General features: G+C 45.7%; 1 protein-coding gene across 8 annotated transcripts in view; it reads left to right on the forward strand.

The window, feature by feature from the left end:
* The window catches only part of ANKS1A (ankyrin repeat and sterile alpha motif domain containing 1A), a 112178-nt gene that overhangs the window by 33117 nt on the left and 53741 nt on the right, over positions 1 to 25320 (forward strand). For all 8 annotated transcript variants that reach the window (XR_012654102.1, XM_075055236.1, XM_075055234.1 and 5 more), the window contains 8 exons: positions 4323 to 4619; positions 5295 to 5370; positions 5663 to 5764; positions 7067 to 7162; positions 7271 to 7467; positions 9362 to 9454; positions 13315 to 13432; positions 20522 to 21093. Coding sequence is in view for 7 of the 8 variants with exons in the window: in XM_075055236.1 (XP_074911337.1) it covers positions 4323 to 4619; positions 5295 to 5370; positions 5663 to 5764; positions 7067 to 7162; positions 7271 to 7467; positions 9362 to 9454; positions 13315 to 13432; positions 20522 to 21093 (1551 nt within the window). In the remaining variant the exon portion in view is untranslated. The remainder of the gene's footprint in view (positions 1 to 4322; positions 4620 to 5294; positions 5371 to 5662; positions 5765 to 7066; positions 7163 to 7270; positions 7468 to 9361; positions 9455 to 13314; positions 13433 to 20521; positions 21094 to 25320) is intronic.

Consider the following 25320-nt stretch of genomic DNA (forward strand, 5'->3'; position numbering starts at 1 on the left):
CACAGTCTGTTAGGTTCATCACAAGTTCTGACCAGCTTTCCACCAGTTTCTGACCAGGTTTGACAAAGAGCATGTGGAATCATACCTGTCATGCAAACCTTGATGTTTTCTCAATAGCCTGGCTGCAGGTGGGAGAACCACAAAAAGTCCAGGTGCAAAGTGTAAAAGTCCTTGCTTAGTTGGTGCTTTCCAGCTTCTCAGCTCCCATGCAGGATGGGATGTCATACAGAAATGATTGAAGTGAGATGTTTCATCTTTCCAAACATTTTGACTTATTCAGAAGGGCGGGAAAGCATTTATATAAGGCTGGACTACATTTAATATCCTGTGGAGGAACAGAAGAAAGCCAGAAGCTTTTTGCTCTCCCTAAAAATTAAAGAAATAGTTAACAGCTTCTTTTTATGCCCCTTCCTTTTCAACATCTTTTGTTCACTACAAGGTTCCTGCAGTATGTCTGCTACAGGCCTGACAGACTTCTGAAAAGCAAATGATAGAAGCAAAGTTAAGAGATGGAGTAGCAACTTTGCTTCAGTAACTCCTGCTATCTTGAATTTGGTTCTTTACTTTGTATGAAGCAACCAACCAGTTGAGCAGAGCTGAAGTAGAAAAAGCTGTAACAGCTCAGGATTGTGCACTGCACAAACTACCTTTGTCTTTTTTAATTGGAAGCAAATGAATCATGCAGATTGGGTTTAAAGTGCTATAAATCTAAATGGGCTGCTGAGAAAAGTGGAAGCCTACCATCTGGAGTCTGCAAATGAAACCGGGCAATGAACCCACCCGCCGAGCTCCCGAAAGCTTGTTGGACGTATGGGGATAATTTTTTTTCTGAAATGTGTTTGGCATTGTTGGGCACCTGTAGGAATGAAGGAGGCCTGTTCATCCTTACTCTGCTCCTGGCAGTGCCGTGTGGGATACCGATGAAAATCGTGTGCTGCAAAAGGAGGGAAGGAGATGGTGCAACTGACTGGGCAGCTCCAGCCAGCTCTTCTGGCCTGCTTTGTGCCTGAGATTGTGATGTGCCTTGGCTGTCACCTCCTGGTGAAGTTTGGATTTTGCTTAATGGTTTTTTTCCTCTTTCATTTCGGCCTGCCTTTATCTGAAACTTTGTAGAGTGCATGCCAGTGGGACTTCCCTGTTCTGTGCGTTAGGATCAGATGTGTCACTGGAGCAGCAAAATAGCAGGTTTTTAATAGGGCAAGGCTCCATTAGCACACTGACAAAAGTCCTACAAAGGAATCTTAAAAATAGGTTGGATGGAACCAAAGGGTCAAGTAGCCTCTTTCCCCAGCCCTGAGGCAGGATCAGGTCTACCTAAACCATTTCTGACCAGTGTTTGTCTAGCAGCTTCTCAAAAACCTCGGAGAGGGACAGCTCTGTAGCCTCCCTTGGCAGTTTATTCAACCATTCAAATCTTTGCAGGTTAGAAACTTTCCCTTATTTAAACCAAGTCTCCCTTTCTTCAATCAAAGCCCTCTTATGGTGTCTTAGGAACAGGCGTGCAGGCAGATAAACTTTAAGGAGCTGTAGCTTCTCCATTTTAGCATCTGATGAGGAGCATAAGGGCTGTGGTATCTAGTTACCAGGGCTTGAAAACTTTGATGGAGCTCATGTTAAAGCAGAGGCATTTCTGCTTGTGTTCCCATTTTGTGGTCTGTAGGCAGGCATCATATGAGCCCAGCTTCTCACTCCCAACTGTGAATTGGGGGGGATGCTAGGATTCCTGCAAGAATGCAGCCCCTGGGCCCTGTTGAGTGTTCTATTTTTCTAAGAAGTTTTGAAATTTGAACCCATATGCCTTCTGGCTGCTGGAAAGGAATTTTCTTTTTCCATCTCCAATAAATATGTATGCCTGAGCACTCATGCTCATTGTTCAGGCTCCACTCTGGTTTGTGCTTGGAGAGGCGATGCAGGGAAGGGAGGCAAACTCCCTTGCCTGGAACGGCTCTAGTATTTCTGGCTGCTCAAAACTCTCCCAAAATGGAGGCAATAAAGACTTATGCAATCACAGCAGTTTCCAGTACGCAGTCTGTGATGGGGAAAGACTTGCTGCAAAGATTCAGGGGAGTTTACCACCTGGTGATCTCTGTTGCAGAAGGAAAGTCTGGGGATTTCACCCCGAGCGTCAGAGCCCTGACCTGCTTAAGGAAAATTGGACTAAATTGCAATGAAGATGGGGGAAAGTCTCCAACAATTATGTTATTAAAGGATGTTGTGTTCCCATTTCTGAGCCGTCAGGCAGGTGTTTGGAGTTGCTGTGTGCCTTTAAAGCACCCTTGAAATATACGGTCTCTATGCCAGGGAGGGATTGAGAGGGGTACAGTCCTAGCAGTGGAAATCCCTGGTAACCAGGGCTAGTGTGGCATGAGCAGTGCATACCCCTCATGGCTCTTTGGCAGAAGATACCTGCTGCTCTAGGGGGACTGGGGTTATCTACTCTTTCCGCAAAAATTGCTAGCGAGCCTCTCATTGCTCTGGGGCAGGTTGAGGGCCTTGGTCCAGCTGTGTCGTGGGCTCGCTGATACCTGAGTTCCCTTCCTTGTCAAATAAGAATAATGGGATTTGCCAACCTTTTAAATGCCTTGAGACCAGCAGCTTAAGCTGATTGATAAGTGTGATCTCTGTAGTTCTCTATTTTCTCCACTTCTCACTCCGTATGTATATTTTATGTGCAGACTTCTTTATTCTACAGTAACTTCTGTCCACTTGTATGTGCCTTGCTTCACCATGGCTGCCTCTGCCACTCCAAGTATAGAGCCTATTGTCTGGCTTTGAACTTCTGTGCTAACAGTGATGCCATGCTTTCCTTACCTTCTTAAATACCTCACTTCTGCATGTGGCTGTCACTGCTTCCTGCCTCCTTAGTCTTTGCTTTTATACAATTTGCAGCTGCAGAGAGCCTCTCCAGAACAACTTGCTTCCCTTATGCTTTTCACATGGCTGAAAAAGATGCAAATACCGGATAAAAACAAGTGGGAGTTTGCATGCATGACTCCTGTAATCCTCAGAATGACTTAACACGTTAATAAGATTAAAGTACTTGTACAACAGAGCAAGTTCTGCAGTGTGGTTATGAAACGGTGCAAAATACTGATTGCTCCTACAAGCTGGTATCCAAAAAAGTGCATGTGTTCTCAAAGCAAAAAGGAAGGTATTTTGATCAAATTCAGTTTCTAAAGTAGTACTTCTAGCTCTATTGAGACAAGTACGTTCTCTGAGTATTTTTAATGGGAACTGTTCTTAAAATGATGCATTCAACCACGATTCTTTCAGCTAAAGTTGAAGTGTGTAACAGTTTGTATTAAAGTTTTTATGGGTCAAATTGTTAGATAAGTATTTGTTTCTGAAGTCCTTAAACCGAAATCCCTCTGCGTATAACACACAGTAGTAAAACCAGAAACTTGAGCTGAATTTGATTTGAGAAAAGGCTCTCCTAAATCTGGCAAAGTTCCTATTTTGCACCTGCAAGTGAAATGTGTTAGGTTGCTTGTCTTTCAGTGCTTTATACTGCTGATTTTTAACCTGACAGATGCTGCATTCATTAATTGGATCTGGCTTTTACTGGGGAGGTGTTCTCTTGTTGCTTGGACATCTCTTCCTTCAGTTGACCTGAGACCTTGGCTTGTTAGTGGAATGATCTAATTGCACTGCTTTCTAATTCACAAACTGCATGTAACTTAATGCACCCTTTCTCTAAACGGCCAGCTTGCAAGCTTCAGAATTGCAAAGATGGAATGGTTGTTATAATCAGGATAAGTAGGATTTGAAACAATTGAAGTTTAAATCTGAAATGATGACAATTAAGCCACAGCAGATAGAATTAATGCTGCAGTTTGCGTATCATATATTGCAGCCTTTTATTTTTGTGGCACCTCAAAGTGTGGGATGCTGCGAACAAGTAAGACTGCCTTCCCCAAGTGCTAGCAGAATTAATGGGAATCCAGATACAGCTCGACAACCCCTTAAACCTTAGCATGGTCCCTTGATTTTGACCTCAGTGTTTTGAAAGCAAGCTATTCCATATATAGCACCTATTTCCCGTAGAGCAGATTTCCCATATCTGAGTAAAGCTTATTGTTCTGAATGTTTTTGAAGCTTTTACTGGGTGGGTCGGTTGATGAGTTCATGAGGGGATGTCTGTGCCTGGTAAATGGCTAGTGAGATGATGAAAACATTGCTCCAGGCTCTGTTTCAAACTGGGCTCTCTGCTTCCCGACTGCTTTTTTGTCTTGTTTTTGCATTTAAACTTCAACGGTTTGAGCGAGGCATGGAGTGGCTGTGTCCTCCCCGGTTCTGACACGCTGGCGTTTGTGACCCTGCAGAACAACGACAACGAGACGGCGCTGCACTGTGCCGCGCAGTACGGCCACACAGAGGTGGTGAAGGTCCTTCTGGAGGAGCTGACCGACCCCACCATGCGCAATAACAAGTTTGAGACTCCGCTGGACCTGGCCGCGCTCTATGGGAGGCTGGAAGTCGTGAAGATGCTCTTGAACGCTCACCCCAATCTTTTAAGCTGCAACACTAAGAAACACACTCCCCTGCACTTGGCAGCTAGGAATGGTCACAAAACTGTAGTCCATGTCCTCCTGGATGCTGGCATGGATAGCAACTACCAGGTATCTAGTGTGTCTGTGTCTGAAGGGCTGGTCTGATTGCTGGGGGATGCAGAACCCCTGTAGTCATGATAACGGAGAGCTCCACCTAACTCTCCTCCCAGAGGGATCGTTTATGAAAGATGAGTGATAGCTTTGTTTTTCTCTGGGCTGTTTGTTCAGCTCTTGGTTGCTCTGAGAAGCTGCTCAGAGGGATTCTGGTGCTGTGCATGCTTTGCTCCTGCTTGTTAGTTGGACAAAGAGCCCCAGACACATAGGAAGGGAGAAAAAAAACCCCTTTCACCTAAGCTGTTCTGCCCTGCAATACTGTGAGCTCTTGATAGCGATGGAGGCAAGCTGTCTCTTCCTATCAAGCCACTTGTGACTATGCTGTTTTCACAGCAATAGCTTGTATGTGGTGGTCTTGTCTTTCCTTTTCAGAACATGACCTCTTGCTAAGCTGTGGAAAGTCCTTTCTCGGTCTCTAACCTGGGCCCGCATGTCTCTCTGAAGAGACCATCCCCGTTTTCCATTCTCAGCATTGTAATAATATTGATAGTCTATCCTCAGTTGTAGTTACTGTTGCCTAGACTTTGTATATGATGCCATATATTTATTGCTTCTGTAACCTTCTAAAACATGCCTCCTTCACCATTCCCCACTGTCTAGCTTCATGCTATTTTTCCATTTAATTTGCAGACTGAAAAAGGCAGTGCTTTGCACGAAGCTGCTTTGTTTGGCAAGACAGATGTGGTACAAATATTGCTGGCTGCAGGTGAGAGAATGATCCTCTTTTGAAGCAATAACATGGTGATCCCTTCACCCAGAACTTGAGGAAGCACCTTTATAGTGGCAGCACGTTTCTCCAACCAGCTATCAAAAGTTCTTGGAGAGAGTTACAGGAGAGGTTACGTTTTGGTGTTTGGCTTTAGGTCTGTCTCTAGAGCATTTTTTAGCTCCCCCCCAGCGACGATCACAAATGTAAGATCTGACTTGATGAAAGACATGAATTTGCACATAGTTAGAAAATATTCTTGCTTTTGCCTTCTCTACATCTATTGCCATAGGTATTGATGTGAACATAAAGGATAACAGAGGCCTGACAGCTCTGGATATTGTGAGGGAACTTCCTTCTCAGAAAAGCCAACACATAGCAGCTCTTATTGAAGGTAAGTAGTGTGGCTCTGTGTGGGAGGGAGGGAAAGGTTTGGGGTGCTAATTGTGCCAGTGCAAGTACAGGGTTTTGTTCTCTAGTCCTGGAAAGTGCTGAAAGCAAAGCAGCTTCAGGTCAGGTCCCTCATTGCAAATCTTACAGGTGTTGGAAGGAATGATGCTTAAATGCTTGGGTGAACTGTCTCCAGACCAAATGTTTGTAGGGGAGCTTCTGGCAGAGCATTTAGGGGGATTAGCTCCTTTGCTTAAGGAGTGTGGCATGACTTTTACATTTCAAATGGGCTTAATTGAGCTTTGTTTAACTCACTTTAGAAGTTAATTAAAATTAAGGATAGCCTAAATCTGCTTGCAGAATGCAAAGTAATAGCTTTAGAAATGGTTTTGGATTAGCTATCCTTTATGTGTCTGCGTAGGCAAATAGTCATCCACAGATCTTACATCCTACTCCTCACTTCATTGTGAAGCTTGGGCATGGATTTTGCAGATGAGATTTACAGAAAAGGCCTTGATTACTTGTGGTTTATAAAGAAGCTTGGCCCATTGTGTCTGTCCAAGTTAGGGAATGAAATGTGGCATCTTAGCTAAATTCATACCTTGTAATTATGCTGTCTCAATTTCCTCTCAGCTGTGGGGAGAAAGATCAGAAGCATATGGAACTGGTGTGCATTATTCATGCTTAGCATTTGAGAGCTTTACAGGTTCAAAGCACTTTGCAGACTTTTAATTAAGCTTTGCCTGTGAGGCTGGTAGGTATTATCTCTATTCTGAAATTGAAGACAAAGATGGGCTTTAAAACTGAAGTTCTTGCAGGTAAATGCTGTCGGTTTGCTCCTGTGAGCAAGGTAGCTGCATGAAATGTTCCTGTCTGACTTTATTGATGTAAGCTTAGTGTTTCTGGCTTTGCCTGTGGTTAGGGGACCACAGCTAGAATTGGTTTCTCTGTCTTGTGACTCCAGAAGACCAGACTACATCTCTGTTTAGTGATGTAGCCTGTGTCTGCAACACAAAGTAATCTGCTCCATGACGTTGTGTCCGCACAGGAGCTTTGCAGCTTTCTGATTAAAGACTCTGTAAAAGTTCAAAGAACCATCCTTAACCTTGTGCATGTGATTAAAGAGGCCGCCTGCTTCTATTTTGGGATCTGAGCTGCAAGATTTAATAATGTACTTTGGTTATTTTTTGGAGACTTAATAAGCTGACAGTTGGCCTTCCATCCACAAGGGAGGAAGTACCATATGCTGAAGTGAACGTAAAACTAGATTGACATAAACTGACCCTGGTGCCCCACCTCATTGCAGATTACACAATTGGGAAGAAAAGTGCCAAAGCTGCAGAGAAGACTGTTCAAGCACCACTTGTTCCAGCCACTGATCCTGTGTGCCGGATATCTCAGGGTAGGCTTCCATGCAACACAGCGGCCACTAGCACTCTTCTTCCTGCAAGCGCTGACTTTCCAAGAGCAGAATCTGAGTGATGTACTTATGTCTCTCTCCCTCCCACAGGTGATGTGGAGAAAGCAGTGACAGAACTGATCATAGATTTTGATGTGAACCCAGAAGAGGAGAGCCCATATGAAGCTTTATATAACGCAACGTCCTGCCACTCCCTGGACAGCCTTGCCAGTGGGAGATCTTCAGATCGAGAGTCTGTGAATAAGGAAGTGGAATCAACTGCTCTCAAAGCAGCAGGAGTCAGGCCTGTATGTAGCTATGTGTGTTCATCTCTGCTTGCCTTAGAAGGATAGGTAACTTACCTCCATTTTCATGATTTTGCAGCAGGCTGCCAGTCCCCCAACTTAAGGAAATCTTTAAACCCATCCCTGACACTGATTAGAGCAGACAGGTTCCTCTCCTTTTTCACTAGCCTGTTCACATAACCTCTGTGGCGTGCCCACAGGTAACCAGTTCTACATGCCTGATTTTCACCTAGTGTTGTATCCTTCTGTTTTTTCTGGCAGTTGAATACTGGTGCCTGTGTTTTGGTTGTCAGGACATTGCAGTTAGCTGAAGGGCTAACTTATTGTCTAGAAGAAAGCTTTGGAAACTCTTGTGTGGAGCATTTTTCTCATCTCTCTTGTTCTCTGCTTTGCCCAAGAGAAGGCGCTCAAAAAATTATCTTTAAGAATATCTTGTGGGAAACTAGTTGACAGCGGAAACATTTTTTTGGTGTATTACTTGCAGAGATCTGTAGAGGGTACTCAAGGCTTTTCAAGGCAATGCAAAGCTCCTGGAACTGTCTCCAAAGAAGTCTTCCTCACCTTCTGTTAGTTGCATCTGCTGCCCCCTTAGCAATCGGTGACAATGCTGCTATGGGGCAGATGGGATGCTGGCCTTGCAGCATGCTGTGTCAGCTTCAGGGTTTGTTTTCTGGTCGGTTTTACAAAGCCTGCTCCATGGATGTATTTTTGGACAAAAGGCAAAGCAGCAACGAACAATTAAACTGCTGGTGGTACTGTAACTGTGCTTTCTCTCTCTGCAAAGAGCTTCATCCTTTTTCCTGTACTATTAGCAAATGTAGTAGAAATGAGACAAAAGCTTTAGAAGACTGACATTTCAGCCAGATCTCTTTTTTAGGGTATGCAGTACAAGATGCACTATCCTGTTATTAGCTAGATCTTGGTGGCTTATATCCATCTACATACAGTCCTGTATTGATAGTGTCTGTGAAATAAGCTCAGCTCTATCACAAATAAGAAAAGATGAGAGGCTGAACTGCAGTGAAAAGGGAGAAGAAAGAGGGATGTGCTCCAGCAGCTTGCTGGAGTTTCTCCCAAATCTTGCTTGCGTGGGTTTGGTGTTTTTTTTTGGTTTGGGTTTTGGGTTGGGGTTTTTTTTGAGTGAAGGGTTCACCTCTGCTGTCTTTCCCTTTGCCATTAGATGGGGCTGTTGCAGGGCAGGAGTTGACTTAGAGCTGTGTTCAGCTCTGCGTCGAGGCAGGGCAGCGCAGCTCATCCTGCCCGCGGGCAGTCTTGGGGTATTTGAGGAATGCAGTGCAGCATTGTCTCTTGATCTCTAGGGTTTTGCACTATAAAATGTGCCTCTGGAATCACTTATGTTACTGTTTCATTAAGACACAAGCGATGTGTCTTCCCTTTCTACCCATTAATGTGAGTTCATTGCTGACCTTCACTGTGAAATGCTGTGCCATTGAGATTACCAGTCTGGGTCTGAATGAACTGGTTTAAGTAATAAAGGAATAAACCTGTGTACACAGCACCTTCCACCTGAGCAATTTTATTCTCCTGAAAGCATAGTTGGTGCTCACGTGCATCTGAGCTGGCCGTGTGCAGTGTTACCGCTGCGGAGCAGGAGTGGGTGGTCTGTGTTATCAATAGCAGTCCATCCACAGGACTGCAGTACGGGAATCTGCAGAAAGGGTGCTCTGCCCGAATAGGTTCCTGCTGGAGAGGAGGAGGAAAGGCAGCAACCATTGCCAAGCTCTGTGCTGTTAGGACTGAACTTCTCCTCCAGCCAGATTAGTTTGAGGAGGTCCTTACCATGCTGCATTCACAGCAGTGTGGACGTAGTGTTGGTGGAGGCAGAAGGGGACATGCTTTAACACAATGCAGTTGACGGTGGTTTTCTAAACCACAGAGAGAACGTCCGCCCCCGCCTGCCAAGCCACCGCCTGATGAAGAGGAGGAGCAGCATGTGGAGAAGAAGATAGGCCACGGTGCTTCCTGTGAGGTATGTGGGACTTCATCTGGGGTGTTTTATAGCAGTGTGGTTTAAAGATCGGTTTTAATAATTTGGGAGGAGCCAATTATGAGATTAGCTCCCTTGGAAGTCAGGTTGTGAATATGAAGTACTCTTTCACTCCAGCATTGCTGCTGTCACTTGCCATGGGAACTTCCTTTGTGCAGTTCTTCCAGGGCACCTCTGTGTTGACCTTCAGCCTTACTTTCCTATTCTTGGCTGAGAATTCCCTTAGGAAGAGATTTTTCTGAATCACGTTGCGATGTGGACTGTTGCCCACTTGTAATGATCCCACCAAATGCATCTTCACTTGAGACTGAAACCCAGAGGGCCGTCGCCTCCTGCTTCCTCTGAGCTTCCAGCTGTGGAGGAGATGCGTGGGCTTTTGGGTCCCACTGACGTGAACAGGGATCGGGGGCTTGAATTCAGCTGAGAATCTGGCCCAGCATATGTTAAAGCTGTCTTCTGCAGAGGTCAATGCATGTGAGCTGCTTTTTTGATGAAACTAAAGCTCTCCTATTCTGCATTGTTGCTCCTGGGCTTCCTATTGCTCATTTTTATTTACCTGCCTGTGAACCTCAGATGTGAGGGCTCTCCAGGAGACCCATCTTATGGGGGTGTGTGAAACCACAAATCTGTCTTGGCAACTTCTGCTGACACACAGGAAAATCTTCAAAGCAAAAACAAATCTTGTGGACTGCCTTGCTTTTCCACATGCAGTAGGTTGTATGTAAACCAAGTAGAGTGTGTGCTGCCTCTAGCTGTCGGAACAGACTCCAGTTCACCAGACGCTTTGCTTTGAATGTGTTGATCTGCTGAAGTTCCTACAAGGCATAAATGTGATCTGTTTTCTGCAGTATGTCAAATCTACATGAGACATGAGTAAACATTATTTGCTTTAATAGAACTGACTTTATAGAGAGAGTAGAGCTCCAAAGAGTGCATAAACAGTAAAATTGAAATGTGAAATTGTGGACTGATCTCTCCGCTGCTGTTAAAATGGCTTTGCTGTGTGTGATAACCAGTCCCATGGCTGGCTCTGGGCAGAGGAGAGTTGGGTAGCAGGTCACGGTGTAATTGGAAAGCAGAACTTGTTTATGATGATAAACATGAGGGAGGGAAACGTGTTGACTGCTCCTACTGAGTTATCTTGCCATATTTAATTATAAAACACCTGCTGTGTTGTCCTGCCATTAACGGCTTTGGAAACATGATCCATTAAAGGAAATCTTGCTGGCAAATAGACTTGTACACCAAGTGATTCGCTGGGGAGATCTTGATTTGCAACCGATTTCATCGATATAACTTACAGGCAGTGTGTGGTTCTACCTGGAAATGACCTTCTAGATGTATTAAGGCAGTTTTGGGCCCGATTCTTTTTCTTTGCTTGCTACTTCCAGGGTGCTCTGCTTTTCTGATTCTTGCCCATTATTTATCATCTCAGTACGTGTTCTCTCTGGGTTGGGCACGCGTGAACAGGAATACACTTAAGGAATGCTGTAAACGTCTCGGAGCAGCATCCTGATCTGCCATCCTCCAGACCTCCTCTCACATTAGAGCCAGGACAGTTAGTCATTGAATATCCTGGGGTTGGGCCAAACTCTGGTTTCAAAAGTAGTCTTTTTATTCCATTGCCAAGATGGGGCTATCAGTCAAAACAGATGTGCATAAACAAGAAACTTAACTTTCATCATGGAAAAACATTAGTACAAACAGGCAAAAGCACTGATTGTTTTGAGGTGCTTGACTCCCTTCTTTCACTATCTGCAGAAACCTTCTGGGTTTGTAGCTGACTAAGAGTCTTGCGTTGTCAAATTAAACTTCAATTTCATTTGTTTACTACTCATCTCCGAAAAGGAAGTGCAGATAAAAGACGAGGCGCCATGATTGTTCTGCAGTTCTGGTGAGGGAGGATGCTGTGGATTAAGCACGCTTTAAAGAGCATGCTCATTAATAACAACATGTTATTTTTGGGCTTTGCTAATAGTGAATATTTATACATGCTAACCAACATGTATAAATAAATGAAATATTAATTGGAAGAAAGTTTTGTTTGATTTTGTTATTCCTGGTTGCAGAGCCTACAGAGCAAGCATGGTTCTCCAGCAAACAGTTGTCTTCATTTTCAGGTTCAAGTTCACTCAAACTCTATTTAAAGCTTGGAGGGATGAGAGACAGGGAACTTAAAGTGTAACCAGGCCTATAAATGCATGCCCAAAAGTTTACAAAGCAAAAGCTAGGAATTGTGTGCTGCTAGGGAACTACTGCCTTTGTGTTCAGTGCATTTGAAAGAGGACAGCACAATAATCGTCATCTGCAGGAGTCTTAGGAGTATACTAAAGCCTGGCTTGATGTCCAGGCTACAACTGTTATGACAGGCTGCTGCTGCGCGGTATTTTTCCAAGATCTCTGGCGAAAGCCTGTTACCTACTGTTATGGTCTGATGTTTTTGTGCCACCATCTGGTCAGAGGTTTTTTTCCTTAATTTGTTCATTATGAGCTCCTTCACCTGAAAAGGAGCAGGTCTGCCTGACAGCTCATGCTTGAAGCAGGTAGAATAAATACTTTCTTTGCTGGACATGGCCCATTTCCTCCCATTGAGAAAGTTGATTTAAAAGCCAGCTGGGCTTATGCAGAAACAGTACACGGATGTAGGAGTCCTGTCTGTGCTGTTGACTCCTGGGTGTCTTTCCAAGACTCCCTAAGCTTCCAGAGGTCCTGGCTAGATTGCAGTCGGGTAGGTACCTATTTGCCCTTGAAGCAACTCTGATGCTTTCAGTTTGGGGAAGAAATTCGAGGTGGTGCTTAGTCTGCTGTCTAGACAGCAGCAGTTCCAGGAGTCTGTGAGCAGTATGAGAGCCCTCCTTGGGGGGATGTTTTGTTCAGACCTGTTCTTCCCTGTCTAGGCAGCAGGTAGGGATCACTTGTTTTCTGGCTTGGGTTTGACCCCAACACAGTTGGCTGGGTTGCAGTAGGCACACATGGCTCCTGGGATAGGGTTGCATCAACCAGCCAGGGTCTGGCCAGGAGATGGTGCTGAAAGGCAGCTGACCATGCAGGCAGGGTGCCTTGAAGCCCAGTTTAGCCCCTGGGATGGCACACGTGGCTTTCAAAGGGTGTTGAATGCCTGTCATCCTTGGCGTTGAGGTAGACCAACATGTGCAAGTCTGCAGCAAGACTCATTTGGATCCTGCATCGAGACCCCATCCCTGCACATGGATGGTGGCTTTCCAGAGCAGCTTGCTGGAGGGTCTGCCAATATTACAAACAAGCTCTAATCAGAGGCTTTTGGGGATTTAAATGAGCACAATCGCTGCTGCACATCCTGAGGTTAAACTGAGTTTATACAGTGTTGCCTGAGGGCTCTTTAGTCCTAAATAAGCTGTGCATCCTGAGGTTAAAAATGCTAGATCTGAGACTTCTGAGAAGGTGGCAGGGATTTGGGCTTTTTTTTTTTTTTTTTTTTTGCCATGTCCTAATAGGGCCAGCAACTAAATAGTGAATGACGATGCAAATTCCAATAGCAACAGTAAGTCTGAGTTGGGATGAACAGGAATAACGGTCTCAGCTCTTTTCCCCCCTCCAGGCTGTCTGCAGACCTTGCGCAGTGAATCAGTTGGTCAGTGCTAGAAAGCTGTCAGCAACCTTAAATACTAGAAAATAAAAGGGGTTTGGGTGGGCTTTTTGAGGCAGGGGGGAAGGGCATATTACAGTTTGGATCATACTCCACAGTGAAGGTGTTGCCTCTGCCAATTCCTTGCTTAAACTATGGCATAAAGAGGCCTTGTGCCTTATTGCTGGGATAAATAGCATTGCTTTGTGGAGCACTGCATTATGCTCTTTTTCATTAGGCCTCTGTTGCACGAGGAAAGAGCAGGGGAAGTGGAGCTGAGGAAGAGGAACACCCTTACGAGCTGTTGCTTACAGCAGAAACTAAAAAGCCAGTTGCCGTGGATAGGAAAACAAAAGGTAAGTGACCATCCAAAAAGCAGAGCTGTTTGCTTAGATGCATTTAAGGAAAATATAGAGGGCAAAGAGTAACTGGAACAATTAAACTTTGTTGGGTGGGGCAGCTGGGGTCTGGATGGCAATTGTTTTGTTTCCTGGTAATCTTCACTTTTATAAAGGGGAGATCTAAACATTCCTGTGTAAAATGTACGTGGAGGAAGGGCAACTCTGCTATTTTGAGAACTAAGAGATTGCGAGGACCTACTCTGTTACCTTAGAAAATAAGCAAATCTTGTGCACAGTCAAGTAAATGCAGAGGGGTGGAAGGCTGTGCCATGTTGTTACAAGTGAGATGAACCAATGCAAGCATTTAAATGAGCCGTATTCTCCATCCAGCTGAATTTGAAGACCTGCTGGCGTTGCATGTTTATATCAGCAGATGATTGGCCCTGCTATCCTGGTCTTAAAATCAACATCCCGCTGTGTATTAAAGCTAATTCGAGATGTAAACTAACAAAGGAGGAAAACAAATGTGTAGAGCAAGTCCCTTTCTAGAACTGACTGAAAATCCACTATATAGCCAGGTTAAGTATCGAACTAGTCCCTCTTCTCCCAGAGGGACTTTTGTGCTTTACAAAGGATCTGGGAACACCTTGTCTCTTGTGTTTGGCTGTTGCTGGGCTTTTTGGCTTTCCTTCAACAACAACAACAAAAGATCTGTTTAGAGGAAAACCATCTCTTGCTTTATTCAAAAGTCCTGAGCAGGAATTTAGAAGGATTTAGTTTGGACTCTAAACCTGGAAACCATCTCACTTTGAGGATGAACAGAGGATAATGAGGACTTCATGTGATGCCTCATTGACTGCCCTGTAAGACCTGCAGCTTTTTTTTTTTTTTCCTTCTTCCAGCATGATAGCTTTCATGCCTTGAGTCCTGCTGCACTCCTAGCTTGTATAGGGTGGCACAAGAGGTCATTGTTTTCCCACCAGCATTTGCCAAAGCCACTTGCTGCCGGAGGCAAAGTTAGGATGCTTTTCAGGTTGGTGCTTTGTGGTCTCGGCCAGGAATAGTCCTTGGGCGACAGCCATTGAACCAGAAGCTTTCAGGCTATCTTTTCAGTGTGCAGCTATTGCTGGTTATTCAAGTGCAAGCTATTCCTGACTGCTTTGCTTCTTTCTCTGGCTACCGTGTCTAGGCTTGGTTAATACGAGTGAAGGTGTGTCGTAATTATGTGTCGGATTAAAATAAAATCTCAAAGTAATGCATCTGCTTGTTCTTGATGCAAATCTCTTCCCCTGAACGCCTGAAGACGTCAGTACTGCAGACCATCTAAGCCCCATTTCATGGAGAGGTTGCAGGAAGCATCTTTAGCGTATTAAGGATCCAGAGCAGAGAGTCCTGTCTTTTAATGTAACAGCTAGAAAGATAATATCTGTGACTTCAGGGTTTGCAGTCTCTGGAAAGTGTTACTGTGTTTGTTACAAACTAGGGCTTTTTCCACTGTTGTAATGGGAGAAATCCAAGGCTGCAGTTGAGTTTTCTTATCTTCCAGGGCTTGTCTGCTTTTTTAAATGCAATTAGCACTATGACTAATGCAGTGGAGGCTTCGATCTGGTGGAGGTGAAGAGCTGCTCCCGGGGGGAAGGGGCCCGGCCAATGTATTTCTCATCTCTTGCATTTCTTAAGCTTGTCAGAGCCATCTCCCGTTGCTCTTTGTGGTGGACCTGGAGAAAGGGACATGATTGTTTACCCCCCTTCTCTAGAGGGTACCAGCTGTTTTCCAAAACATCTCAGTGTGATCCCTGTGGCACAACTGCAGTGTGGCAGTGTCCCCAGCTGGCAGCTCTCCCTACGCTGCAGGAGCAGCTGAGCTTTGACAGGGCCCCATGTCATCTTTCACCTGCTGCTTGTCCTCTTGGGGACTTCAGGCTTCTCAACCCCAGTAAGAAATGAGGCGCTGACTATTTTTCTCTTTTGTCTTTAGCACGATTTTTCTGTTTTGTGTTGTTTGTCCTTGCTTTCTGTCACAGCATTACAGGTTGCTTCTTTCTGCACGTGAGTTGCATAACGGCTCTGGAAGGGTGGTTCAGCTTTGAGATCTGCTTTATTTCACTGGGAACAATAGGAAATGTTTCTGGTTTCTGCAGTAGTTGGGGTCAGATGCCAGAAGGGCATGTGGAAGCAGACGTAGCTAAGTATGAAATGCGATGTATATCCTGATGGGAGGGGGAGAAGATGCATTTAGGGAGTAGCATAGTCATTTTGGCAAAAAGTTAAACAAGGGCTGAGTGAGGGACTGAAGCCTTAATTGGGGTGTTGGACAATTTTTCCGCCTCTGGATCAGAAGGGTCCTGGAGCATCAAAGGCAGCAGCTCAATCCCAAGACAAGGACCAGGCTGAAGCATGGCTTTGAATTGCTGCTTGGACCTTGAGCTGAGAAACTGCGCTTCTAGTTGTTACTTGATGAGTTCTGGAGGAGCCTTTGGTCAGAAGAGAAGGACTTTGATTCTTGCAGGCTCTTGAGAAAGACTTTCAGGGCAGTAGAAAGGCTGGATTTCAGGCATGCTGTTTTTAATGGTGCCTTTCATATGTGATAGCCGCCTTTGTTCCTCTTGCTGCAAGTTGTCTTGTATCCAGTGACTAGATGAATGTGGTATTATCCGCCTGGCTTTGGTTGCCTTTTGTGTATGTTACAGCACTTTGCTGTCACATGCTGGAGCACTAGGAAAAGTTGGCCTAATGTTTTGGGCAGAGTATCAGAAGCTGTTTGAGCCAAATGCTTTCCCATCCCCTTTGGTAAGGAAACTACGTGCAATCGCATGCATGAAGTCAGGGCATTCAGACGTTGAACAGGACTTGTAAATAGGCCAAGAGTGCCAAACCGTGTGTGGACTGACCAGGAGGAGACTGTTCAACTCCTGTTGTGTTCAGAGAGACCTGGTGGAGGATGAATGCAGAAAATACTTCTGAGTTTTGATGTCTGTCTTGCTTCTCAGGAGAGTCATCCACAAGTGCTGTCAGCAGTAACCAGCTGCAGGTAGGACTGACTTGGTTCCTTCTGATAGTTATTAAAAACTGATATTTGTTAAGGTTCTGCTGTGCTGCTTCCATAGGGAGCCCAGCTTGAATCATAGAATAGTTTGGGTTGGAAGGGACCTTTAAAAGTCATCTAGTCCAACCCCCCTGCAATGAGCAGGGACATCATTGAAGTCCCTACTTTGCCCTACCTCCTGCTAGAGGTTTTCTTTATGGTTATACTGGTTCAACCAGATGTATGACGGTGCTCTAAACCAGAGATCTGAAATGAGCCAATGATAAAAGACAAAACATGCTGCAGAGAGATTTAAAGAAAATATCTTTTCAGAGAGCCAGAGTATGAATGCAGAAATGGTGGGATGGGTATCGCTATAGGGAATCTATGGGGACACATGGCTATTGCAAACAAAGGTTGGAAGGGACAGAAACCTCTTGGTTTGCCGTGAGATGAATGATAGTGTAGGACCACAGCCTACATGCCCTCACTTGGTTTTATCATGCCTAGAGGACAGACCCCTTTCCTATGTCTCAGGTCCAAGACTGCATTTCTGTTGTCATGATGTATTTAGAAGCTTCTGCGCAGAGTCATGTTAGTGATCTCTAAGCAACTAGAACAGTGTTTTATTGCCCTTTCTTAAAAGGGGAATAGGGAGGGAGTACAAAAGAGCACAAGTTCAGGTAGCTTTTGGAGGATAAACTCTGCCCAAAATGACTGAGCTTGATGAGACTAATACAGGAGCCTATTGTACACATCTGTGTAAATGAGCCTTTGTTTCAGTTTTACTGCAGTTGAAGGTATTTTTGCACCTCTAAGGTAGCACCTTAAAGGCCAGATTCCTTCTCTGGCCTTCTATGCCACAGGAGGTAGATTTGCATGCTCCTCACTTGACAAATTTTGGCATCATGTAGCATGGGGAGCCTTTTCTATATGAAAATTAGAGACTAGCATATGCCCTTGCTAGTTTTAAGGTTAGGGAGCTTGAGCAAAAAGCAGCTGCAATAACAGCTTCATTCTCCTAATCCAGGGGCATGAAACAAATCCTGCTGATGATATATAGGGAAAGAAATTTGATCGAGGCAGGGCGGTTGCAGCTTAGTGTTATGAGTTTAGGGAAGTGCTTTGTATCTGGAATCATCAGGCTGCTGGCAGGGAAGCTCTTAATTGAATCCTCCCTGGGAAGCAGACCATCTGTACCCAGAAAGGGGTTCCCATTCCCATTAGGTGTTGGAAGTTCCTCCTGTCAGTGAAACCTGCAGCAGGCGTTGGCTGAAGAAGTCAGGACCAGTCAGATGTCTGTGCTTGGATGTAAAATGAGCTAAGGGAGTTGGACAGAAGAGCCTGTCTTAAGGATGACTCTCTTTCTGAGTTAAAAGGTGTAACTTGAGGAGAATGCTTTCAAATCCCTTGAAGTGCAGCAGATGGATAGAACTGGGGTATCTCTGTTTTTCTAGCGCTTAAATATTATTTTCCCCTTCTCCAAATTCACTACACCCTTGAAAAATGAGTCCTGTTCATCTTTTTGACATGAGAAAAGTGATGAGCACATCAGCTGAATCATGTCAGTAACCTATCCCAAAAAGGTACACCTTCCCGAGATGGCCAGTGGTTGTTCTGGCCTCTCTGCTAGCCATCGTGAGGCACCTTTTAAGTTGAAACCCCCAAAGGATACCTTGAATCCCTGTGGAACTCTCTGTGTTCCTGCCTTGTGCACCTGTGATAAAAAGGAGTGAGATTGCTCTTGCCTGCCTATGTTTGTTCTTCTGTCTGCAGCTTTTGGCACACGCCTGTGTTACATGCTCTGAAATGTCTCCTTCAAGGTGTTCCTCCCATCTTCTGAGCAAGTGCTGTTGCCCTTGTTTCATCCCTTCCTTCATACCTTCTTTCCCTGGCAGCTGCCTCATATTTTGAAGTCCTTCATTGGCTCGAGGATGAATGGGCGGCTGTGGTTTCTGTTCAACAGGAGCCCTTTTGTGAGTCTCTGGAGCTGGATTTGGAGCACTTTGTTCGGGCTGGACCCAAGTATTCCAGCACGTGGCATAAACTTTCACTAGCCGCCTCTCTGCCTTCAGCAGAAATGTCAGTAAAGGTTAAGCTGGGGCATGGAAGAAATTATTTCCAAGGAAGGACAGAGGTTAAGAAGAAAGGCTGTTGATTTTGCATAAGTTTTTCCCTTCCCATCAGGTTAATGTGACTGTCCTATCAATGCTGTGTCCCTCTTACCAGGTCAGTAGCTTTTTCTTAATACCAGTCTGTCCTATGAACGCAGCATGTCTGATCTCTTCTAAGGTTTCTCTCCAGTATTACAGCTTCATAACTTTATGCAAAGTAACTGAACATAGTCTGGTCTGGAGATCTTCTGATGGGGTGCTGCTGTTGGCACTCCCCGGCCAGCGTTAGGAATGATGCTGGTGACACCACCTGCCTGCAGGGGATGTGCCTCCCCTTGGCAACTTCAGTTGCAGAACTTGTGGTGTATGTGCCCGTGCAAGATAATCAACAACTACTTCATTGTCCTGGAATCTTTAACTCACAGGATCCAGAATGAAATAAGCCCTTGCATCACTTGATCCCAGCGAGAAGCGAGATCCGCCGGCGCGCTGCCCTGGCAATTAACCTCCGTTCAGGCTTTTGCTGTTCCTGACTCAGCTGCCAACTGAGCAAGCTGCTTTTAGCATTTCTGTGGAGTAAACAAATGCCTGTGAGAGGGACTAGCTACGCTCATCAAACACAGGGCGCGTGAGACCCCAGGATCTGAAGCGGCTTGCAAAGACAAATGACTAATTCAGTCCTTTCCTGCCTCATTTCTGGTGTGAGGACAGACCACAAAACCAGACGGGTGTTAGTGTTTGAAAATGACCTGGTCAAGCTTAGTGCTGGAAAGGATGCTCGAGGGGAAGGAGTTGATCTCACTGTTGTTGCCAATAGCCTGCTTTTAATTAAAGATAAGTAAAATTCATTAGTGTATTTTGCCTCACTGAAATGAGGATTCCTTTGCCTTGGCTTCCGAGAGCTGCTGTCTTGCAAAGCAAGCAATTTCCTCTTCACATCTAAACATCCTCCTCTTATTTCAGAGCCACTTTATCAGGGTGCTCTGCTTTATTGTTCCTTTGCAGCGTCATTTTTTGGACCTCAGACTGAAGAGTGTTTCTTCAGCACTAAATGAAAGTGGTTAAAATTTGCAAGCAATTATGGGGAGGTATAGGAATCCTTGGTAAACAAAAGTTATACTACTTAGCTTTACAAAGTTTTGCTTTGCAGTTCAAATGCGCATTCAGATGTGGCCAAGGTGAGTACATATATGTCTGTGGACATGCTTGGCAATTGGGATCAGTCAATTATTCATGATTTATGCAGGTCCCTGGTACCTGATATTAAAGATGTTGGTGCAGGAATAGCTGAGTAACAGTGTCATATTTCTGGGACAGCCGGTACTCCACACAGCTCGCTGCGTTAGTAGATCAGACCATTCTGTGTTCAGTGGTTCACTTGCAAGAGAGAGACTTTTTTGATCAAGTTTTTTATTGCGTAAACTGTTTATTTCTCTCCCCTGAGTAAGGAGGAGAGGTTAAACTTGGAAACCACTAGGGAGGAAAGCAGTGGTTTTTTTGGGGAGCGGATTTTGGAACTCGCAGGTTGATTACAGTCCAGAAGTTTTCCCACCCTGCAGCTCGTGCCAAGAGCAGGGAGCGCTGCTCTAAATAACGCTTTGGCCTTTATGGAAATGTATCAGATGTTCCAGGAGCCTGTGTCTCTGCTTCTCCTACCTCACTTGCTCTCTCTGCAGGGTATAGTTAGCACTTCTCTTAGCCTTATATAGCAAGGCCTGATAGTTAGTGTTAACAGGAATAAAACAACAAGGAGAGCTGCCAGATTGCATAAATCAGGCCAGTGTTTGGAATTTCATAAATGCCATGACTTTGGGTACAAGTTGAGCATGCAGAACAATACTGAACTGTTCTCTCTTTATCTCTCCCTCCCTTGCTGAGGGAGGGCAGGGGGAGAGCTGGAATTTTGCTGCTTCTTCCATGTTTTTAATTTCCTGCCCCCCCCCTCCTATTTTCATCCCCTTGAAGACCACAGGAGGAGCAGTGGCAGCCGCAGCCAGGACTCTGCCGACGGCCAGGACATCCAGGTTCCAGAGCAGTTTTCAGGGTTGCTCCATGGTTCCTCCCCGATCTGTGAGATAAGCGAGGACCCTTTCAGGCTCGTTTCCTCCACGGAGAAAGGAGGCACGGAAGCTACAAGCCACCCACCTGCTATGCAGCTGGAGGATGCTGACTTACCTGCCCCTGGATCAGTACGGACCAGCTCTCCGGACCAAAACCAGAAAGTGGTCTACGCAACCGTCCAGCACGCACACGTCAACCGGGCGGATCCTGAAACTGTAGTCACGCCCCACGTGCTACAGCACCCCGGCGGTGCTGAGGAAGAGGGGGACAGAGCTGTGGGCAGAGCCCACCCGGGGAGCAAGCCCAAAGCCGAGCTCAAACTCAGCCGCAGCTTGTCTAAATCGGACTCTGATCTTCTGACCTGCTCTCCGACAGAGGACGATGCCATGGGGAGCCGGAGTGAATCGCTCTCGAACTGCAGCACTGGGAAGAAGAGGCTGGAGAAGTCCCCGTCCTTTGCTTCGGAGTGGGATGAGGTAAGGCTGACCTTGCTTAAGAGTTTCTGTGCCAGGAACGAATGTGAACAGCATGAGCTCCTCTCTACCACACTGGCCTTCAGAGGGGGTCCTGGGTGGTTTTCGTTACTTTTACTAACTCTCATTGCATTAACAGGCATATGCTCACGTGTAAGTCTTTAAGGTGTTAAAATGCCAAAAGATAGGCTTAACTGGTGTGGGGGAGAAGCGGAATTGCAAGAAGTGAGGGGCTTGTCAAAGTTTAAGTTGCTCAAATACAGGGCTCGATTTCGTTTAGGCAAGACAGACGTTTTTACATCCCCAGAATGAGGGAGAGTTGATAACAGTGCTCCTCACAAATCTTTACGTTGACCTCCTCTTTCCAATTCTTCCCCTGTGGACCCTCCCCGCATCTGGAGGAGATGTTTTGTTTCTGGGTCCCTGCTGCTGGGGGGGTAAGCAGTCTCCTGGGTTTATGGGGATGGAAGGAAGAAAGTAATTTGACTGTGCTGTGTGTATTTAATAGCTCCCGCTTTCCTCTTCACATATTTATTTCAGAGGCTTGTTAGAAGTTACTTTATTGTAGTGCAGGAGGCCCATGGATAGTTAAATATTTCATGCTCAGAAAGTTGGCCCTAGTGAACCACTCAGGCGAGATTAAGTGTCCCTCTGAAATTCAGCACCGCAGCATTACTGAAACATTCTTTGGAGATGATTCTCTGCTGGTATAGCAGCAGCGCTGCAGAAGCGATAAGCTCAGATGAACTATTCTTTGTACACTGAAAGGAAATAAAACCCCTGGCATGGTGCTGGGGGTGTGGAGCTGTGTGTGCTGGGTGTGTAAACTCGTGGGACGCTTGTGCCGCTGCTCACCTGTGCTCTGTGCACTGACTGATGCTCAGCTGCCTCTCTGATCCTGACTCAGAGATAAAATCATCTTTTGTGGAAGAGGGAGGTATTCAAAAATGCTAAAAGCAAATTGGGAATCCCTCCTCAGTACGAGTCCATCCTTCAGTTCATACTCTCACTCCCTCTCACTCCCTGCAGTGTTTCAGCGTTGCCAAATATATCTGTTTTCCCTCTGTAGCTGTTTCGGTTGTAGAGGCTTTGCTGTTAATTACCTGGGTCAGTTGTACCATGGCTGTTAGTGAAAGATTCTGCAGCAGAAGGCTTATTTGAAAGGAGTGGATAATTTTCACTGTGCTTTTCATGCCTAACTGAACTGTCCATAGCAAATGTTGAAAGGGAGAAGAAGCCTCTGGCTTTACAGTGCCGCACAACTTTACTAGTAGCAGAGGTCAAGTGTTAGTGTGCCTGTGCTTCCTCTGCTCAGAGAAATGAACCCACAGATCGGCTTCCCTGCTTGTAAACAAAAAGCATTGTTTCCACCCAGTGTCAGCCTAACAAGCCACAAGAGGAAAATCTGCTTTTCCTTCCCGTTACGTTTAGGTGAGGAAAGCAGAAAAAGAATGTGAAAAAATCACATCTGTCTACAATGGGGCAGGTCTAACTTAAAAAAATTTGTACTACCAAAACCGGATGGTTTTATTTGTCTTCCTGGTTTCTGGTGTAATTTAAACATTTTGGTTTTTTGACTTGCTTTAATCTGGTAGTAGCATCCTGTGGCTAGAGCACTGATTTGCCTTGGGGTCTCATGGCTGTCACAGACCAGCTTGAATGATTCTAGGCAAAGGTTTCTCCTCTCTGCCTCCGTTTCCCCATCTGTGAGATGGCAATAGCCTCCTTTTGCAGAATGTTTTTGTTCCCACTGAAATCTTCTCATAAGAAGGGGGACAAGCCAGCAGCTGGTGATTCACTGCCTTTAGCTTGAATTGCTCTTTAATTTCCAGAGACTGTGTAGAGAGGCATGTGGGGTCTCATTCTGACTCCTGGTGCAACAGTTGCACTCTTTGATGCTGTTGGCAGGAGGGGCACAGTTCACGGGGTAGAGCAATTTTCTATAGAAGCAGCATAAAATGGAGTTGCTGATAGTCAGTAGTTTATATGGTCAGGCTGGTTCTTGCTATAAAATATCCTGAAGCAAACTCCTACAATTGTGAAGAAATGGTAAAGATGCACCTGTGGGGAAGGTTTGGGTTTTTTTTGCAGTGATTTGTATGTGCAGAAAGGGGCTGATCTATCTGGTCATAATGGCAACAATGAGATTTAAACATAAATGTAGTGCTGTTGTTGGAGGTTTAATTAGTTCCTGAATGGGATAATGCAGCTGCTCTGAATTAGATGCAACTTGCTGCCTCTGAATTTACCAGGCTAATATAAAACCTTATTGAGCTGCCCCTGTTAGCAATGATTTGGCTCTTCCTCTGTGTTGAGGGGAAACAATGGCAGATTTATGTGCATTATTCTGTTAATTTTAATAGTCTTTATGCAGGCAACTGAGGAGGAAAGTGATCCATGTGCAGCTCTATGCAACACGCAGCTGTAGCAAACAAGCCGAGGATTTTGCCCAGTGGCCTCGCCAGCAGTAGGTGTGTCTGTTCAGGGTGCCGGGGACTTGGGGAGGGACCTGTTTATGTCTGTGGACAGATGGGATCCGTGGCAGAGGCTAAGCTAGCATCGCGCTGGGCCATGGGTGACTGTGCTCAGCTAGTCTCGCTGACCGGGGACAGCAGGAAAATCCGCTGCTTGGAGGCGAAGGGTCACGTCCCTTCCCCAGCCAAGCGCTGCCAATGCCCTTTGTTGGAAGTGGAAGGTGGTGCCGGCTTTGCCAAAAGGGTGGGATGGGGAAGAAATGATTCACTTGGCAAAGCTCGTCCTTGTTCCCAGTTGCAGCTCCCCTGCTCCAAGGACCTGGCCCGAATAACAGATGCCGACAGTGTTGCTTTGTGCTCTGTGCTGCAAAGGAGTTTGTTCAGCTTGTGTCCCGTCTGCCTCCTCACCCACCGGCTCTTTCATGGGAGCGTGAATGCACGCGTGATGTCCCCCTCAGCTGCTGTTGGATATAAACTCCTTGCAAGCAAGCCAGAGAAATTCTTAAAGCAAACAGCAATGTATTGCCCAGGGAGAAGGGTGAGGAGCGAAAATGTTCGATCCTCTGCATGAGTGGGAAGCAAGCTGGGGAGAGGAAGCATGCAAGGGGGTAGAGTTCCTGGTCAGCATAAATATTAGAATCCTTCCGAACTTGGCTGAGGGCTAAAGTGATAAATTTGTTTTTCATAATCGGCTCATAAATATTTAGCAGATCGGAGATGAGCACGTGGCAGTCGCAGCTCACTATCAATTTTATATGGAAGAATAAACTGCTTGCGCTCCTGAAGGAGGAGGGGGGCTCTCGGCGCCCGTCTCGGCTGCCAGCCCTCTTTCCGGGGCGGATTAACTCGCATCTGCTCTGCCTTCCTCCTCCACAGAGCAGCTCCAGCCCTGCACATCTGCCCGTGTTCATGCACGAGCCCTGCCATAGGCAGGCGAACCTTGCATCGTGCAAAGTGGTACTGGAGTCCCTTGGATTTTGTTCAGCAAACCCTCCCACCCGCAGGGTGTGATCCAGGAGGGGCTGAACTGATTTCTCTCTTGATAAGCTCTTTCAGATCCCTTTGAATGAAAGGCGACATATATGTGTCTAATATGAGTAGTAAGCTGTTTAACAAAGGCTAAGGGGTATGCAACAACTTTGCTTTATTCTGAGCCCATGCCATCTGCTCTTAGCCAGATTGAGGTGCTAGGAGCAGGAATCGTTCCTTCTCCCCCTGCCCCAGCTTCTGTTGTGGTTTTTTTTTTTCCAGGTCCTTTTATCCATTTGATAGATCAGCGTGTCTGTGCTAAAGAAGAGAGCCTGACCAAGATGAAGTAAAACTTTATCACAATCATTCACTGAGCTGCCGCAGCTCCGCTGGTGAAGGAGCTTCCTGACAGGGAGAGTAATTAGCGGGGATGTAATCTCCTGGGGGAAGTGGCAGAGGAAAGATGGCTGGGCTTGAGGATGTTGTAAAATAGGCCTCTAAAAACTGCGCCGACTTGAGAAGAAGTTGGGCTGTGACAAACGCTTTCTGTCCCTTAGATGCTGTCAGGTTGGTAGAAGCGATGCACAGGTATTTGGAAGTCACGTCCTGTGCAGCCTCGCTTCTCACAGGACCAAGCAAGGTGAAGTGAAAATGCCTAAATGCAAATAGCAGATAAATGGGCTCTGTTTGTAGAGGAGAAAGAGGAGGGGAGACATTTGGCTTCGGCAAAATGCAGACGTGTTGGGTAGTACCTTGGCTTCAGGAATTTAGGTTCAGTGCCTTTATA

This window comes from Buteo buteo, chromosome 23, assembly GCF_964188355.1.
Source record: "Buteo buteo chromosome 23, bButBut1.hap1.1, whole genome shotgun sequence".
NCBI lineage: Eukaryota > Metazoa > Chordata > Aves > Accipitriformes > Accipitridae > Buteo > Buteo buteo.